Source organism: Otolemur garnettii, unplaced genomic scaffold, assembly GCF_000181295.1.
Source record: "Otolemur garnettii isolate 467f Iridium unplaced genomic scaffold, OtoGar3 scaffold00032, whole genome shotgun sequence".
Classification (NCBI taxonomy): domain Eukaryota; kingdom Metazoa; phylum Chordata; class Mammalia; order Primates; family Galagidae; genus Otolemur; species Otolemur garnettii.
The window spans coordinates 2,400,511-2,417,836 of NW_003852427.1; the positions used below are offsets into that span (position 1 = coordinate 2,400,511).

General features: G+C 52.1%; 1 protein-coding gene across 2 annotated transcripts in view; it reads left to right on the forward strand.

Annotated features, from left to right (window-relative positions):
- PRKCD (protein kinase C delta) overlaps positions 1-14,233 on the forward strand; it is a 34,463-nt gene extending 20,230 nt beyond the window's left edge. Inside the window, exons 3-19 of one of the 2 annotated variants that reach the window (XM_023513001.1) lie at positions 308-430; positions 1,648-1,847; positions 3,156-3,216; positions 3,367-3,529; positions 3,625-3,656; positions 5,085-5,170; positions 5,397-5,526; positions 6,509-6,609; positions 7,479-7,575; positions 7,790-7,893; positions 8,060-8,233; positions 8,553-8,644; positions 9,257-9,319; positions 10,584-10,722; positions 10,915-11,103; positions 11,692-11,820; positions 13,592-14,233. In XM_023513001.1, coding sequence (XP_023368769.1) covers positions 316-430; positions 1,648-1,847; positions 3,156-3,216; positions 3,367-3,529; positions 3,625-3,656; positions 5,085-5,170; positions 5,397-5,526; positions 6,509-6,609; positions 7,479-7,575; positions 7,790-7,893; positions 8,060-8,233; positions 8,553-8,644; positions 9,257-9,319; positions 10,584-10,722; positions 10,915-11,103; positions 11,692-11,820; positions 13,592-13,750 — 2,034 coding nt within the window. In that variant the 5' untranslated portion in view covers positions 308-315 and the 3' untranslated portion in view covers positions 13,751-14,233. The remainder of the gene's footprint in view (positions 1-307; positions 431-1,647; positions 1,848-3,155; positions 3,217-3,366; positions 3,530-3,624; positions 3,657-5,084; positions 5,171-5,396; positions 5,527-6,508; positions 6,610-7,478; positions 7,576-7,789; positions 7,894-8,059; positions 8,234-8,552; positions 8,645-9,256; positions 9,320-10,583; positions 10,723-10,914; positions 11,104-11,691; positions 11,821-13,591) is intronic. The other variant, XM_023513002.1, reaches the window with a different exon arrangement.
- The last annotated feature ends 3,093 nt before the right edge of the window (positions 14,234-17,326 follow it).

A 17,326-nucleotide genomic window follows, 5' to 3' on the forward strand; every position in this document is an offset into this window, starting at 1 on the left:
AGCCACAGGCGCCGAGCCGACCCAGGCAGTTTTATGGGACAGCTGTCCCAGCACCAGCTGGCTGTTGCCCAGCCAGCCAATGTTGTATCTTCCAGTTTTACCAGCGATGCCACAAATCCAGACTTAATAAAACTTCTTAATTTTTAACTTTAGCATCTAGGACTAGGGCATTTTATGTACTATGTGGGCCAAACCCAGTGGTGTGGGAGCCCTGGGGGAGTGGGTCCCTGAGCATCTCCTGTGGCTGTCCTTGCTGGTCCTGCCACCTGCCTGGCCTCACCCCTCTTTGTGCACAACCCTGCTGCAGGCCCCGCCATGGCACCATTCTTACGCATCGCCTTCAATTCCTATGAACTGGGTACCCTGCAGGCCGAGGACGAGGCGAGCCAGCCCTTCTGTGCTGTAAAGATGAAGGAAGCACTCAGCACAGGTAGGACTGGAGGCTGGACCCTGGCAAGGGATGGGAGGCACTGGGGGGGTCTTACCCTGTCCACTGGAATCTCTCAAGGTACCTTCTCTTCCTCGTCCTTGACTCTGCCCCAGCCAGCTGTGGACCCAGGAAAATAGAGCCCACAGAGGCTCTGTAAGGACTCAAATACTGGCTAAATGGAGCCATCCCTAGAGCTTTAGGCTTCTGGCTCCTCCATGGATGTTTCCACCCAACAATTTCCACATGTTCATCTGTGCCAGGCCCTGTGTTAGGCCCTGAGGATATTGTCATGCTCCAGGATGACCTGACTGCCCTCATGGGGCTCACAGTCAGGTGGGGCAGCCAGACACATCACAAAGCAGTGAGCCCTGTGACAAGAAAGCCCAGAGAAGGCACCCTCCAAGGCTGGGTCATGGAAGATGTCCTGGGAGAGGCAGACGTCTCATACCATTCCCTCTTCTTCTGTTGCCTGATGAAGCCCTACTTGTCCCTTAGGTCTCAGCTGAGCTATCCCTTCCTCCAGGAAGTCTTTCTGATCCTTAGGCCAGGTCAGGCCACTTGACCACAGGCAGGTCTAGAACTACCAGCCTTTCCCTCCTCAATGTTGTCACAGATGTGACTTAACAGGTTACCTGAGGTTTTAGTTGGTTCATCCTCCACCTAGGACTGTGGATCCACTGGACTTAACTTTTCTTTCAGCCGTGGTTCTTGCTTTGTTTCTGATATTGTGGCCAGCATGTGAGAGCCTCGGCACGTCTTCACTGAGTGAATGCATAAGGGAGGGTGACATTTAAGTGGAGATGGAGCAAGTGGGTCATAGGAAGGGGAATAGCAGGGGCAAAGGCCTGGAAGTAGGACCTAGCAGAGTACCCCAGAGGACAACAGGCAGTTCTGTGTTTGGGAGCTGTGGTCCCCTATACCCAGGCTGTAGACTAGTCCCTGCTGTGGCCTGTTAGGTACCAGGCTGCACAGTAGGCCTGAGCTTGGATCTCCACCGCCTCCTCCCTCTTCCCCCTTCCATCTGTGGAGAAATCATCTGTGAAATTAGTCCCTAGTGCTAGAAAGGTTGGGACTGCTGTTCTGGAGGACACTAGGGAGCCACAGCAAACTCTCAGGGCAGGAGAGGCAGGCAAATTCTTTCAGGGCCAAAGGCTATGGAGGTCTAGGGAGGGACAGAGGGGCTCTGGCCTGACCTCACCTGCCTGGCCTCATTGCAGAACGCGGCAAGACACTGGTACAGAAGAAGCCTACCATGTATCCTGAGTGGAAGTCGACATTTGATGCCCATATCTATGAAGGCCGAGTCATTCAGATTGTCCTGATGAGGGCAGCTGAGGAGCCAGTGTCTGAGGTGACTGTGGGCGTGTCTGTGCTGGCCGAGCGCTGCAAGAAGAACAATGGCAAGGCCGAGTTCTGGGTGAGGGGCACGCGAGCCTTGGTCCAAGGTAGTGCATGCATGTGTAGGGTCCAATCACAGCTGAGGGTGCTGGGCCCTGCGCTGGCCACAAGGCCGGCTCTGCAACTGACACGGCCTGGGATTGGATCCTGTTTCTGCCTCTGTAAAAGGAGGATCTAGGGGTCAGCTGTTGAGATGAACAGCTAGGTGTAAAGGGCTGTTGAGATGAACAACTAGGTGTAAAGGGCTTATTGGAGAACTTGACACACAGTAGGTACTAAGGAGAACCATCTTCCTTACTGCAACTACATTTTCCCTTTGAATTCTGAAAAGGCAGGATATGTACTTAGTAAAACATTTCAAACTGCATGGAAGTATGTGTCCCTGCCCCCACACCAGGCCACCAGGCCCCCGCTTCTCAGAGCTCTGCACTCATTGTTCTAGTTCTTTTTGGAATCTTCAAAGATGTTCCAGGCCAAGGGAGGCATTGGACAACACTAACAGCAGAGAGATGAGGGGAAGGCCAGCAATCCTACATACTCACCTGCTAAAATGGAGACTCTACACTTGCAGTGTCCACCTGGCTGTGTGTTCTGGGCAGCCACAGGAGGCTAGCATTGGCAGAATTCTCCTGGGGTGACGTGGGATGTGACCAAGATGTCTCTACCAGAAAAGGGCCTATGACTGCTGGCGGCTCTGGTCAGCCTATAGCAAGGAGTGAAGGGGCCAGGATGGGAAAGAGGTTGACAGGGCTACACCAACCTTTAGCCAGTCCAGCAGAGACACAGAGGGGCCCAGGGCTGTTCCCTCTCTCTCCACTCCCCTGAGGGAGGATATCAGTCACCAGTTCTGGGGCCTAGGGGAGGCTAGGGGAATAGAGGCTCGGATCCTGCTCTTAAGACTGTCTTATCTGTATGAAGAGCTCCTGACACAGAGAGAAACAGTGTGGGAATGTTAGGATGAGTGTGTCTGTGTCCCTCTGTGCATGTCGGGGTAGGGTGCCTCCATTCTAAGATCCTTACTTAAGGGGGCAGCTGGGGGTGGGGAGTTTCCCTTCCCACTCTGTTCCTGGGCTCTGTGGCCAAGCTGGGTGTGGGCTGGATCCTTTCACTTCCCCAAATGTAATAATACCCGTGGGTACAGGGTGCGGGGCGGGGCTCAGGGGCGGGGCCCTGCCCACACTGGGCAGGCAGGTGTCTGGCTAGGCTTGGTGGGGCTCCCTTGGCCTGGGGGGACCAACCATGGGGGCGGGTTCTGAGTCTGGCCTGGCCCAGGCCCGCCCTCACTGACCTTATTGTCCCCCTCCCCCGCCACCCTGGCTCCCAACAGCTGGACCTGCAGCCTCAGGCCAAGGTGTTGATGTCTGTGCAGTACTTCCTGGAGGACGGGGGTAAGACCTCCCACCTGGGCTGGGAATGGAGGGCTCACCTGCCAGATTCAGAGCTCAGAGCCCAGAGCCCACACCAAGGTTTAGGGAAGCAGCCCCCTCCCCCTGCAGTAGTCTGACCAGGACCACCCTTCACCTCTCCGTGATCCCTAGATTGCAAGCAGTCTATGCGCAGTGAAGACGAGGCCAAGTTCCCAACAATGAACCGCCGTGGAGCCATCAAACAGGCCAAAATCCACTGTATCAAGAACCATGAGTTTATCGCCACCTTCTTTGGGCAGCCCACCTTCTGTTCTGTGTGCAAAGAATTTGTCTGGTGAGGGCTGGCTTTACCTGCCAGTGGTACAGGGTAGGGAGGGCCCCCATCCTGGATCACTCCCTTACACACCCTACCTTGGATTTGCTTTTCAGGGGTCTCAACAAGCAAGGCTACAAATGCAGGCGTAAGTGTCTCTGCAGCCTGTGTATGAACATGCGTGTGTCTGCAGGTGCCACTGCTTGCGTGCGTGCACAGGAAAGCATGTCTCCGGGTTGGGCAGCACGGGGCTAGCATGTCTGGGCAAGGTCTCCATGTATTTGAGTGTGTGCATGGGGCTTTTTCTCTTCCCAGTCTGTGTGTACAGCCTGTGTTTGGTGAGCACTGGAGCTGGCTAGCTGCTGCTCACAAAAGCCAATACTGAGCATCCCTTCCCAGCTCTGTGTTTGGTGAAGGTCAAGTTGGATAGCCTCAAATGGGCCATGGTACAGTTATTTTCATGGAAACCAGCCAAAGTTGAACATCAGGACTCTTTTCTCAGGAGAGGCATTTATGAGACATTTGCTGGCACACCTCTGGCTACATGTACTCTGTGTCTCTGGGACACAGATGGGAGCACACTGTTCTCTGTGAGGGTGCACGCAAGAGGCCTTGTGGGCTAGCACTAAGGGCATAGCCTCTGAAGCCAGCCTGGGTTTTAATCCCAGTTCTACCACCCTAAGCAAGTTACTTAACCTGGTTGGGTGCCCGTAGCTCAGTGGTTAGGTCACAGGCCATATGCTCTGGGGCTCATGGGTTTGAACCCAGCCCAGGGCCTGCTAAACAAACAAACAAACAAAAAGGTAGCCAGGCATTACGGTGGGCACCTGTAGTCCCAGATACTTAGAAGGCTGAGGCAAGAGGCCAAGAGCTTGAGGTTGCTGTGAGCTGTGATGCCATGACACTCTACTGAGGACAACAAAGGGAGACTCTGTCTCAAAAATAAAAAAGTTACTTAACCTCTCTGTGCCTCAGTTTCCTCATCTGTAAGCTAAGGATAATAGGATCATTATGAAGATGAAATGGGGCAAAATAAGTAAAGCTGCATTTGAAGTGCCTGTCACGTGGAAAGCGCTCAATATAAGAAGTCTCTTGTCCTTATTACACATGCCTCCTGTGTGTGTAGATGTCTTTGTGTTGGGGTGTGTCTATGTGCACATGTGAGAGAGAACGAGTGCACAGATGCACTCATTAGATGTTTGGGGGCCTGGGATACAGAAGAGGGAATCGGGGGGCTCTCGTATCCCCAGTTCTCTCACTGCAGTGCCCCTGGCTCCCTCATTTCTGCCCATCTCCCTACCCACTTGGACCCTTGAGCCTTCCCTAGTTTCTGAGACCCTGTAGATTGTCCTGTCCTCCCTGCCCTGTCCTCTCCGAGCCCCTCCTTCAAGGGCTGGCAGGAGGAGGGAAGAATCAAGCACTGGGCTGGACGCCTCCTTTGTGGGGTGAGGGTGTGGGCGGTCAGGGAGAACGGTGGCTTTGTGTAGAGGGCTGGACTAGGCCAGCGGCGCCAGCTCACAGACTCTGCCCTTCCTCGTTCCTTCCCATCCCCCTCCTGGGCCTGCGCCTCTTCAAGAATGCAATGCTGCCATCCACAAGAAATGCATCGACAAGATCATCGGCCGGTGCACGGGCACTGCAGCCAACAGCCGGGACACCATAGTGAGGCTGGGCCCTGCAGCCCCGGGTGGCTTGGCCAGGTGGGAGGGATCTGACTTCTCCCAGAGCCTTCCTTGTGGGGCTGCCCCATTCCCATTTTTCTTAGTCCTTCCTTGCCTCCCCAGTGGAGCCCACTTGGGATCTTGCCTGCATGGGGGTGGGGTAGAACTAGGGGTTGAAGAAGGGGCTGGAGTTGGCACATGACCCTTAACCTGTCATATCCCCCCAGTTCCAGAAAGAACGCTTCAAAATCGACATGCCGCACCGGTTCAAGGTTCACAACTACATGAGCCCAACCTTCTGTGACCACTGTGGCAGCCTGCTCTGGGGACTGGTGAAGCAGGGACAAAAGTGTGAAGGTGGGTGTACCCAGCTCCTGGACTCCCTAAACCCTAACCCTAACCCGGCCCAGGAGCTGGGTGTGTGCACCTGGGGCACTCCTGCCCATAAACTCCAGGTGCTTCTCTCACCCACCTCCCTCCCATTTTCCCTTTCTAGAGACAGGGGCCCTTAAAGTTAAAGGAACCTCCTTTGGGGATTTGTTGTAGGCAGGGCCACGGTGGCTCCTTCCCACTGGTCTGACTGGCTCTGCTATTTACCTGCTGTGACCAGGCAGGTGGCTCCACCCCTCTGAGCTGTGTCCTCAAGTATAAAATGCAGGTAGAAAAGTAGGACCTGGAGAGTCACCCTACTGGGCAAGTGGGAGGATGTTTATGGCCAAGCCTAGTGCAGACCAGTAGGCCCCCAGCAGTTATTTCTCTCCGGCCTCCCCTGGTTTCACCTCGGGAAACAAGAGTCTCCCAAGAGAAAAGAGCCTAAGTTGTCCCAGGCATTCTTTGAAGTGTTTAGAATTAGATCTCACATCTGCTTTTTCCTTTTTCTTTGTTTCTCTGTCACCCTCGGTAGAGTACTGTGGCTCATAGCTCACAGCAACCCCAAACTCTTGGGTTTGAACGATCCTCTTGCCTCAGCCTCCTGAGTACCTGGGACTATAGATGCCCACCACAACATCTGACTAGTTTTTCTGTTTTTAGTAGAGACAGGGTCTTGCCCTTGCTCAGGCTGGTCTCTAACTCCTAAGCACAAGCATCTCTACCTCCTTGGCCTTAGAGTGCTGGGATAATAGGAGTGAACTGCCATATCCATTCCCGTTTTCTTCTTTAAATCATGAAATATTAGAAGTGCTCATGATGGCTTCAGATTCATTTTTTTCTTAAAGACAGGAAACCCAGCAGACCCCCTCAAAGCCCTTCTTTCTCTTGCTCTCCTGCCCTTTCCTCTGCCCTTGCCTGCCCTTGGCTGAGCCCAGAGACTGACAGCCCTACTTCTCCCTCACCCCAGACTGTGGCATGAACGTGCACCATAAATGCCAGGAGAAGGTGGCCAACCTCTGTGGCATCAACCAGAAGCTCTTGGCGGAGGCCTTAAACCAAGTCACCCAGGTGAGCAGGCACCATGGGGAACAGGGCAGTGGAGTCAAGGGGCACCAGGGTCAGGGGATATCCACTCCTGGGGAACCACTGGGAGGCATTTAGACCCAGGACCCCATTTCTGGAGGATCCAATTTATGAATTTAAGCAGCAGAGGGAGATGGGCTTGTTCTTGTGAGAAATTATTCAAGCAGTTCTTTACTTGAGAGTGAACCTGGAGGACTGAAGAGTTGGATGTTGGAACACTGTGAACTTTTGGGTGTGGGTGTTTGGGTGTAGGTGAACCTTGAGGGATGCCATGAAACTTTATGGTAAAATTCTCAAATCAATCAGAAATGAAGTTAACACAGGTGGCACCCATAGCTCAGTGGGTAGGGCACCAGCCACATACATCAGGCCTGCTAAACAACAATGACAATTGCAACAAAAAGAATAGCCGGGCGTCGTGGCAGGTGCCTGTAGTCCCAGCTACTTGGGAGGCTGAGGCAAGAGAATTGCTTAAACCCAAGAGTCTGAGGTTGCTGTGAGCTGTGATACCACCGCACTCTACCCAGGGCAATAGCTTGATGTCTCAAAAAAAGAAAGACATGAAGTTAATACATATAAAAAACTATTGAATGATTGACTGAGAAGGTGAGATTCAATTTACAAAATTTCTGTTTGTAAACAGCACTTTCCAGACTACCAAGGCTTCCTTGTGCTGTGGCAGGCAGTGTGTGTGTATCTGCGTGTGTGTGCTTGTGTATGTGCTTGCACACTGCCTGGGGGGCCTGGGCTGGGCGCCTGCTGGGGCCCATCAGTACAGAGGATGGAGTTAGGGCTAGGGCTCTCGTCTCTGAACCATTTGTGACTATGGAATGTTTATCTGGTCCCCTCTCCAGAGAGCTTCACGGAAAGCAGAACCAGCATCTTCCGAGCCTGTTGGCATATACCAGGGTTTTGAGAAGAAGCCAGGAATCTCTGGTGATGATTCCCTAGGTGAAACTGACCCCATTTCCAACTTTAAAGTGCCTGCTACCCACCAGGGCACAGATTGGGGCCTGTCCTCCCTCCTGTTGTCAGAAAGGAGGCATTACCCATGGGTAGCAAGCCTCTCCTTTTCCTCACCCCTCACCCCAATCCATCCCTGGGCCCCAGAGGAGGGCAGTTGTGCAGACCGAGACCCAAGTCTGAGGCGCCATTTCTTGGGCAGACAACAATGGGACCTACGGCAAGATCTGGGAAGGCAGACCTGAGAAGTGCAAGATCAATAACTTCACCTTCCACAAGGTCCTGGGCAAAGGCAGCTTTGGGAAGGTGAGGGGCTTGAGGCTCAGGGGCTGCCCAAGGGGCCACAGCTTGGGAACCTCTGGGGTACCAGCTTCCCTCTCCACCCTGGCTGGGTGGCAAAAGCTGGGAGTCTGGGTAGGGTTGAGACCTTTGCCCTGTTCTCCCTTGTTCAGCATCCCTGCCTACCCATCAGGTGCTGCTTGCAGAGCTGAAGAGCAACGGACAGTACTTTGCTATCAAGACCCTAAAGAAAGATGTGGTTCTAATTGATGACGATGTGGAGTGTACCATGGTAGAGAAGCGAGTGCTGGCGCTTGCAGGGGAGAATCCCTTTCTCACTCACCTCATCTGCACCTTCCAGACCAAGGTGTCTTGGCCTCCCACTATTACTGCCCACGTAGCACAGCCATGTGCCACAGTCCTCTTGAGACAGATGCTGAGTCTCCCCCTCAGACCCATGGGGTAGGGCCCTGTCTCCTTCCTCTTCTGGCCTCCCAAGGCAGAGCCTCTTCTTCCCCAGACTGCCTAAAACAGGGCCCTATCTCTCCCACCTATGGCTCCCGGGCAGAGTTGTCTCCTCAGCCAGGGCCCTACCTCCTGCTTTCTGTTGGGCCTTGGCCCAGTGGCCCCAGCAAGGGAGCCTGCTGCCTGTCCCTCTGCCCTTCCTCACCATCTTGCCACCCTAGGACCACCTGTTCTTCGTGATGGAGTTCCTCAATGGAGGGGATCTGATGTTCCACATCCAGGACAAAGGCCGCTTTGAGCTCTACCGTGCCACGTATGTGAGGCCCAGTGTGTGGGAAGGGACATTGGCTCAGAGCCCGTCTGCCCCCCACTTCTTCCTTCTCCCTGGAGAAGCCAGCCTGGGCTAGAGCTGGGGTTGGGAGATTTAGGGATAGCCTGGGCCATCCTCACCATACAGGAAGCCAGGTGGTAATTGAGCTCCAGCTGAGGGTATAGCACCAACATGCTGGGTCCTGTCCCCTCCTAGGCCTTAGCCAGAGAAACCTCGAAGATGGTGCTCTGGTGTGTGGTCACCAGATCTGCATTGTGATGCTGTTCCCCATTTGTATGCCCTTCCCAAACTAAGGGGTGTGTGCGTGCATGTACATGTGCGTGTGTGTGTGTGCGTGCGCACACATGTTTGTGTGTACACATATGCATATCTGTGTAAAAGCATATGCTCTCAGGACAGAGCATTGGCTGTTTGGAGCTCTCCTGCCTGGGCTCCAGCCTCCACTTGCTGATACAAGATGTACTTGGTGGGGCTCATGTTGCCCTGGGAGTTATTTGCAGCATTTCCTGCCACTGGGGGTAGGGGCCAGGGCCCTAGGAGAATCAGAGACTAGTCAGCAGAAATCCCAGGACATTTTCTCTCTCCCTCACCCAGGTTTTATGCAGCTGAGATAATCTGTGGACTTCAGTTTCTGCACAGCAAGGGGATCATTTACAGGTGCAGGGGGCGGGGTGGTAGGGGGCTCTCGGGAGGGGAGACTCAAACCCTATCATATCCTTTGAAATGTTCCCAGTGGGCCCTGGCTTGGCTCTAGCTCCAGCTCACCCAAGAGTTCGTGGAATCAGTCTTTAACTGGGTATTGGCTTATATCTCCCAGTCTGGTGCTAGAATTTCTTGTGGCCCCTCAGCTGAGGCTGGCACAGCTCCAGGAATTGGGGACTCACTGCCCATACTTGACACCACTGGCAAGGAGGGCAGCACCGATTGGTACAATGTCTCCCTTCCTTGAAGCTATCAGTCTTACTCAGAAGCCCCATCTGAACAATCTAAGCTTCCACCAGAAGAGAAGGGTTCCATAGATCCTTATCCAATAAATGGTGGCCCCATGCTATGGTTGAATACTATACACGTGCAAAAGGTGTACTGAGAAGGGAAAATGCCAAGATATGTAGTCAAGTGGAAAACCAACCTCAGGAGTGTATGTATCACATAGCAATGTTCAGGTTCTATAGGTGGAGGTGAGCTGCACATTGTGATGTGCTTATCTCTGCTCAGAATCACTCTAAGGAGAGCCTGGCTACTGAGCCTAGTGGAAGATGGACTTTGCACTGTTTGCCCGTTTCTAGTACTTGTTCCCATGTGAACAAATTATCTACTTATACAACTAATTACATAAATATGGACATGGTCCCTGCCCTTATGGAGTCAGACAAACCTGAGGCTGGGGACCACTTCTGCTGCTGGCCAGCTAGAGGACCCTAGGCAAGTGACTTTGCCTCTCTCTGAGCAGCATTTGAGCTCCAGAGAGCAGGATGGTGTGTGCCCAGCATCTGGCACATAGTAGTGGGTGCCTTGAAGGAGGCACCTGTTCCTAGCACCTATTTCTTTCTCTGCTTTTCTTTCTCTTCCCCCATTCTTTTGTCCCCTGGGGGAAAGGGGGTAAAAACCGAGAGTCCTGGACTTACAGGCTGAAAATTAGGACATAGAGCAGCGGTTCTCAACCTGTGGGTCACAACCCCTTTGTAACAGTGAAAATATACCCTGCATATCAGATATTTACATTACGATTCCTAACAGTAGCAAAATTACAGTTATGAAGTAGCAATGAAAATAATTTTATGGTTAGGGGTCACCACAACATGAGGAACTGTATTAAAGTGTCGTGGCATTAGGAAGGTTGAGAACCACTGACATAGAGGGTGGGACTGGGGAAGAGAGGAATTGGTCTCTGGTGACTCGTTTTCCTATTCCCTGTCTTCAGGGACCTCAAATTGGACAACGTGATGCTGGACCTGGATGGTCACATCAAGATTGCTGACTTTGGGATGTGCAAAGAGAACATATTTGGGGAGAACCTGGCCAGCACCTTCTGTGGCACCCCTGACTATATTGCCCCTGAGGTGAGCAGACACTCTCCCCGCCTCCCAGGCAGACATCTTGCCTTAATAGGGTGGGGCCAGAGAAGGATTCCCAGGAGCAATGATGTCTGAGCCAACACCCAGAAGCTAGGGAGGGCTGACTGGCACTTGTGCTCAGGGTTCCTTCTCAGCTTTAGCACCCCAGCTTCTGCTAACCTTCTGCTCCCACCCCAGATCCTACAGGGCCTGAAGTACTCATTCTCTGTGGACTGGTGGTCCTTTGGGGTCCTCCTCTATGAAATGCTCATTGGTCAGTCCCCATTCCATGGTGATGATGAGGATGAACTCTTCGAGTCCATACGTGTGGACACGCCACACTATCCCCGCTGGATCACCAAGGAGTCCAAAGACATCCTGGAGAAGGTGGGGCATATTGGGCTGGGAGTGGGCTGGGCCAGAGCGAGACTGGTAGACATTGGGCAGTGGGGATCCTACAGCTTCCTGTCTCTGGTAAAACAGCCTCACTGCTACCCCAGCCCTAACATTCGGGGTACTGCTTTCTCACATGTTCACAGAACTACAGAGTCCTGTGCATGGAATCAGCCTGACAAGGTGACTGAGGGCTCAGAGTCAGGAGACAGACCTAAGGCCAAACCCTGGCTCTGCCCATCACTGTCCAGTGACCTCTCTTAAGCTTATCTCTGGGTTTATCTCATCTACAAAATGGGGTTATGAGAGAACCTACCTCACAGAGTTGTTGGGAAGAAAGTAGAAACATACAATCCTTAGTTCTATGCCAGCCAGATAGTAAATACTCAATGAATGGGCACTGCTGAGATGAGTCCCACCATCTGAGTCTGAGATGCCCTAGTCTATGGCCTTTAGTCTTGGGGGACCTCCCTCAGCTGCTCCGGGGCGGTGTACCTGTGCACCCCGGCCAGCTGGGGATTTGCTGAGGCTTCAGTTTCCCACAGTCCTCAGGCACTAACCAGAGTCCCTGCTGGGTTGCAGCTATTTGAAAGGGACCCAAACAAGAGGCTGGGAGTGACAGGAAACATCAGACTCCACCCCTTCTTCAAGACCATCAATTGGAGTTTGCTGGAAAAGCGGAAGATAGAGCCACCCTTCAAGCCCAAAGTGGTATGTAATCCCTGCCACTATACTGCCTTCTGGGTGGGCTCTTCCCCCCATCCTGCATCATCTGCACTCTTTCCTCCTCTCCCTTCTTCCAGAAAACCTGCTTCCCTGAGCTCCCCTGGCATGTTCTGTCCCAGCCTCTGCCCTTGTATTCTCATCCTGTCTCTCCTCACTCAGCCAGCCCTTCAGCAAACATTGGGAATTATGGGTCCAGCCTCTTTTTAACATACATCCTTTAGCAACTATTGGAGCAGAGGGCTATACTGGGGGAATCAGAATTCAGGTTTCATTCACTCTCTCCGCCTATCCATCCAGTCCATTTCCCGAGTCCAGTAGGGTGCAAGCACTGTGCTAGGCTACACAGCCAAGAGAAGACACCGTCCCAGAGCTGGAGGAGCCCCTGGCTAGTTGGAGAGATAAGAAACTTGCATACTAGTGACAATTTGTAGTACAATAGTACCAGAGATGTCACAGACCATGCATGATAAGTTGCTCCTGGGAGGGTCTGTGAGCAGAAGCCCAGATACAGAGAATGAAGTGGGTCTGAGATGGTCTGAGAAGCCCCCTTAGAAAAAGTGGGACTTGAGCAGGACTGGAGACATTAGTCTAGGCAGAGTGCAGCTGGGGCGATTGCAGGAGGGGATGATTTGCACAAAGACCCAGACTTTACAGAGGCCCCCAAGAAGCCAGTGTGAGAGGAGAGGTAGGTTGGGGCTGCTAAGAAGTTGGGACTCTGTGGTCCTCTGTGACCACAGTTCTTTCCTCCCACTCTCTTTCTCTCCTTTGCTTCCCCTCCTCTGCAGGACACCCTGTTCCCCCTGGGCAGCCTGTTGTATAACATGCCCCACATTTGTGCTTTGAGGCTATAGAGCACTTCCCCCATCCCAGGGATCTCAAACCCAGACACCTCCTGTCCTGGGCATATAACCAGCTAGGTCAGCTGCAAGGAAATCACACAGCTTGCTTTCCATATCTGGGTCTGATAGGACAGATTTCTTTCTCTATGCTAAGAAATACAAGGTAGGTTAGTGGGAATGGCAAGCTGCCTGAGGGGCTTCTTAGCACCATGAGTGGCCATGGCAGGAAGTGGGCCCAGTGCTGCTCTAATCTGCCATTAAAAAAAAAAAAAAAAGCCAGAAATCTAGATTTTTATGTCACATTGCCCAGTTTTAGAATATTGGCTCAAATTGCATTAAAACCCAGTGCAAGCCAAAATGATAGTACCTGTAGCTCAGTTTGGCCTGTTACTATTCATCGTGTCCTCAGGAGCAGGGAATCAGCAAACTTTTTCTGTGATAGTAAATATTTTGGGCTTTATAGGCAAAGCAGCCATAGATAGTATGTCAACAAACGGGCATGGTTGTGTACTAATAAAAACTTATTTCTAGACACCAAACTTGGAATTTCACTTAATTTTCTTATAAAATATTATTCTTTTCAAAATTTTTCAAACAATTTAAAAATGTGGAGACCATTTTTAGCTTGTGCGCTCCACAAAAACAGACATCAGGTGAGATTTGGCCCATAGGCTGTGGTTTGCTATCCCTGCTTGGGAGGGTATCCAGACTCCCTGCTTCCTTTCTTCATCTTTTTCTATGGAGAAACAACATGTATCTTCCAGTGGAGATCTTCTCATTCCCCGGGAGAAGGTCCCTTTCCTGTTCTGAATAGGGATGGCTCTGGCCTGGCCCAGCCCCAGAACCCTGGGAAATGGGGAAACTTTGGAGGCCCACTCCTTAGGTTCTGTTCACCCACCCCTGCCCTCTGCTCACAGAAGTCCCCCAAAGACTACAGCAACTTTGACCAGGAGTTCCTGAATGAGAAGCCACGCCTCTCCTTCAGTGACAAGACCCTCATCGACTCCATGGACCAGTCTGCATTTGAAGGCTTCTCCTTTGTAAACCCCAAATTCGAGCGTCTCCTAGAACGTTGAGGTTCCCAGACATGCCCCCCACCCCTCCTTGGGTAGAGCAGGCCGGGCCCTACCCTCCATCTGCACCTGCCCACTCTGCAGGATAAGCAACAGTGTCATTGTGGTGATGTCTGCTGCTGCTACCCTTCCCTACTCCCCATCCTCCGCCCCCAGAGGGGCCTCAGCTCCTGTCTGGCTGGGTTTTTATGGTACTTCCTCTGTGAACTGTGTGTGAATTTGCTTTCCTCTGCTGTCAGAGGGAAATTGTAAATCCTGTGTTTCATTACTTGAATGTAGTTATCTATTGAAAACATATATTATATATATATATATACACACACACACATTATATATATAGGCTGTATATATTGCTCAGTGGAGAAAAAATGTGGGGCACTGGTGATGTGTCCATCTTTAAAAATATATATATATATGGAAAAAAAGCGTAATCTGTTTAAACTACTAAGTTCTTTTATTTGTGTATCAATAAATACTGAATGGGACAACCTGGCTGCTGGGACATTTGTCCTAGGAAGCTGGTGGTGGCTGCTCTCACGTGGCAGTCCTGGTCCGGAAGCTAACTGAGCTGGGCCTTCATGCAAATATGTTTGTATTTATGGGTTTCCTCTGACTTTCAAACTCTAGGTTTAGAGCAGAAGCCTTTTCCGGTGTTGCAGGGAGCCCTGGAGTGTCTATGAGGTGATGGGACCAGGTAAAGCCTGTCTAGAGAGTGAGGGGCCAGTCTGCAAGGCAAGAGAAGTGGAAGAGGTCAGAAAAGGCTGAGAGCAGTGGTTCTCAACCTGTGGGTCATGTCCCCTTTGTAGCAGTGAAAATACATCCGGCATATCAGATATTTACATTACGATTCATAACAGTAGCAAAATTACGATTATGAAGTAGCAATGAAAATTTTATGCTTGGGGGTCACCACAGCATGAGGAACTGTATTAAAGAGTTGCTGCATTAGGAAGGTTGAGAACCACCAGACTAAGCAGGAGGCTAAGGAAGTGGAAGGAAACACAGCTCAGATTTTGGGCATATCTGGATTATATCCCAGAGTAGCCAAAAGATGTGGGTATGTCACTTAATCATTTTAAGCAGGCGTCCTCAAACTACGGCCCCTCATACGACATTTATCCAGCCCGCTGGGTGTTTTGGCCGCCGCTGCCTGTCCTGCTTAGCAGCCAACTCGTCCCGGGGCCCATAGTCTGGCCCTCCACCGGTCTGAGGGACAGTGAACTGGCCCCCTGTTTAAAGGATCCTTGATTTTTAGCCTCAGTTTCCTCATCTGTAACATGGGGACAAGACAAGGAGATGATAGATGGCACTCTACATCACATTACTATTTATCCCTGGTTTTGCCACAGAGGAGTCCGTATCTGGATTCTAGAATCTATTTCACAGGAGCCCTTGCCTACCCTGGGAAGGAGGGTGGGCAGGGTAGGAGCAAAAGGCAGCAAACTGCTGCGTGACTGGGCCCAAGTTGAGAGGCGGACTGCAGTGTTTTCCTTGTGCATGTGAGGAAACCACGTCCTAAGAGCAGCTGGTGTCCCCATGAGTGAGTGCAGCAGGGGACAGTGCTGGTTCGTCTTGCTCTGCTGGATACCCTCCCCAGCACATCAGTGTCTTCCACTCTCCTGGCTTTTCATTTCTTCCCCTCTGCTTCTTTGTCTACCTCTCCCTCAGTTTCTGTTACTGGGTCTCTGGCAGGGCCCACCCTCCAGTCACTCTGGTCTAGTCCCAGCCCTTTGCCCTTAGAGGTGGACGAGGCATTCGTAACAGTTGATTGGCTAGTCCTGGCAGCCAAGCAGCTGACTTCCAGCAAGTTCATTTTTTCAGGCTGAAATACAATTTTCCACAACTGGAGAGGGCAGATGGTATGGAGCTGGGGGTGGCCAGGGCAGGGGGCTGCAGGGATAGGGGCTGAGCTCTCCCCAAAGAGCAAATGTTGCCCCGCCACCCTCTGTCCTCAGGAAATACTCCCCCTGAATCCCTACTCTGTATTGGGCCAGTCTGGGCAGCCCAGGGCAGTAGGAAAAACCTTGGAAGTGTTCATCCCCTTGGGCTCACAGTCCAGTGGGGGAGACAGGAAACATGGCATGAACTATGCTAGGGGACACTGGGGCTGTAGGAGCCTAGGGCCCCCTGACCTTTGCCTCTGCCATAGCACATAACCCCAAATCCCTCATGGAGCCATTCAGAGGAGGTTTAAAACAAAATTGTGGTTCATGTATGAATTCAGACCCTCCTACTGTCCTGAAGCTGCAAAGCAGAGCCTTGTACCTGGAGCCTAGTTTCCTCCCATGTGGAACAGTGGAGTGAGAGGCAGTGGAGGTTAGTAGGAAGAACTGCTGGAATTGGAAGCCTGGGCTTTGAATTCCACTCTGCCATCGCCATACTGGGAAGCCTCAATGAGTTCCTTCATCAGCCTCGGTTTCCTAGTCTGTAAAGTGGGACCATTAATTCCTGCTACCTCACAGGAATCCTGGCTCTGGGGGCCCTTTGTGGGACTGATACTGGAGCCCAGTAAAGGATAGCAACTGAGCCTGTGGGGTCCACATCAAGCAGCCTGAGACAGGAAGCAGCTGTTAGAGACACTGCCAAACTGCCTGGGAGCTATGCAGCTCCAAGCCTGTTCCCAGCCACTGGGTAGCTGCCAGGCCTGACCCAGCAGCCTCAGGAAATACTTCTCATGGCTGGGCCATACTTTCAAGCAGACAGACCGCCCGCCTGCCCTGCACCACCACCACCCCCCATCTGCCTATTAGGTGTGCAAGCACCTGTGGAGTTTGGCTCCACAGCAAGGGCCAAGCAATGTGCCCACTCAGTGCTGGAGAGAGAAACATGGGCACAGAAGGCCAGCAGCAGGAGCATGGACTCTGCTGCCAGACAGCCCAGGGTTCAAATTCTGTGTGTTCCCAATTGTGTGACCTTGGGAGGCTTTTAGCCTCCCAGAGCCCAAATTTCCTCTATTGTAAAATGAAGATGACTCTGGTGATGTCTGTGAGTATGTGGCATGAGCTAAGCACACAATAAGCAGCAGCCATGATGACCCTACCCTCAATAGGATGACACAGGCTCAGGACAGCAGGCCTGTCCACTGTCCACTGGACTCCCCAGGCCTTGGACTGGACTGCAAGTGGAGAACTAAAATGCACCCACTCCATGGTGGTCCCCTTCAGGCAGAGCTCCCCAGGAACCTCAGCCCCTAGCCCAGGAGCTTGCCTGAGATCCCACCATCGCATGGTGTAATTTGGAAAAACTGGAAGCAAGCAGAAGGCCCAGCAGTTAGGGAGCTGATTGAATATGTTCCTGGAGTGGAAAATGAGAGCAGCAAAAAGAGCAATTTAGAGAACCAAAGATTCAGCACGATCCCAGCCTGTGGTTCCATATGCTGCTTTATGAGGGTGCCCCAGGTCTGGGAGCACAAGGCAGGGCCGCAGGGATGAAGGATGAATGAGTGAATCAATGAATGGAAGACTGCCCAGACCACAAGTCCCGGTCAGGCAGTCGCTCTCAAATGCAGTGTACAGCACATACTGATAAAAGACACAGACCCGGCTCGGCGCCTATAGCTCAACCGGCTAGGGCGCCAGC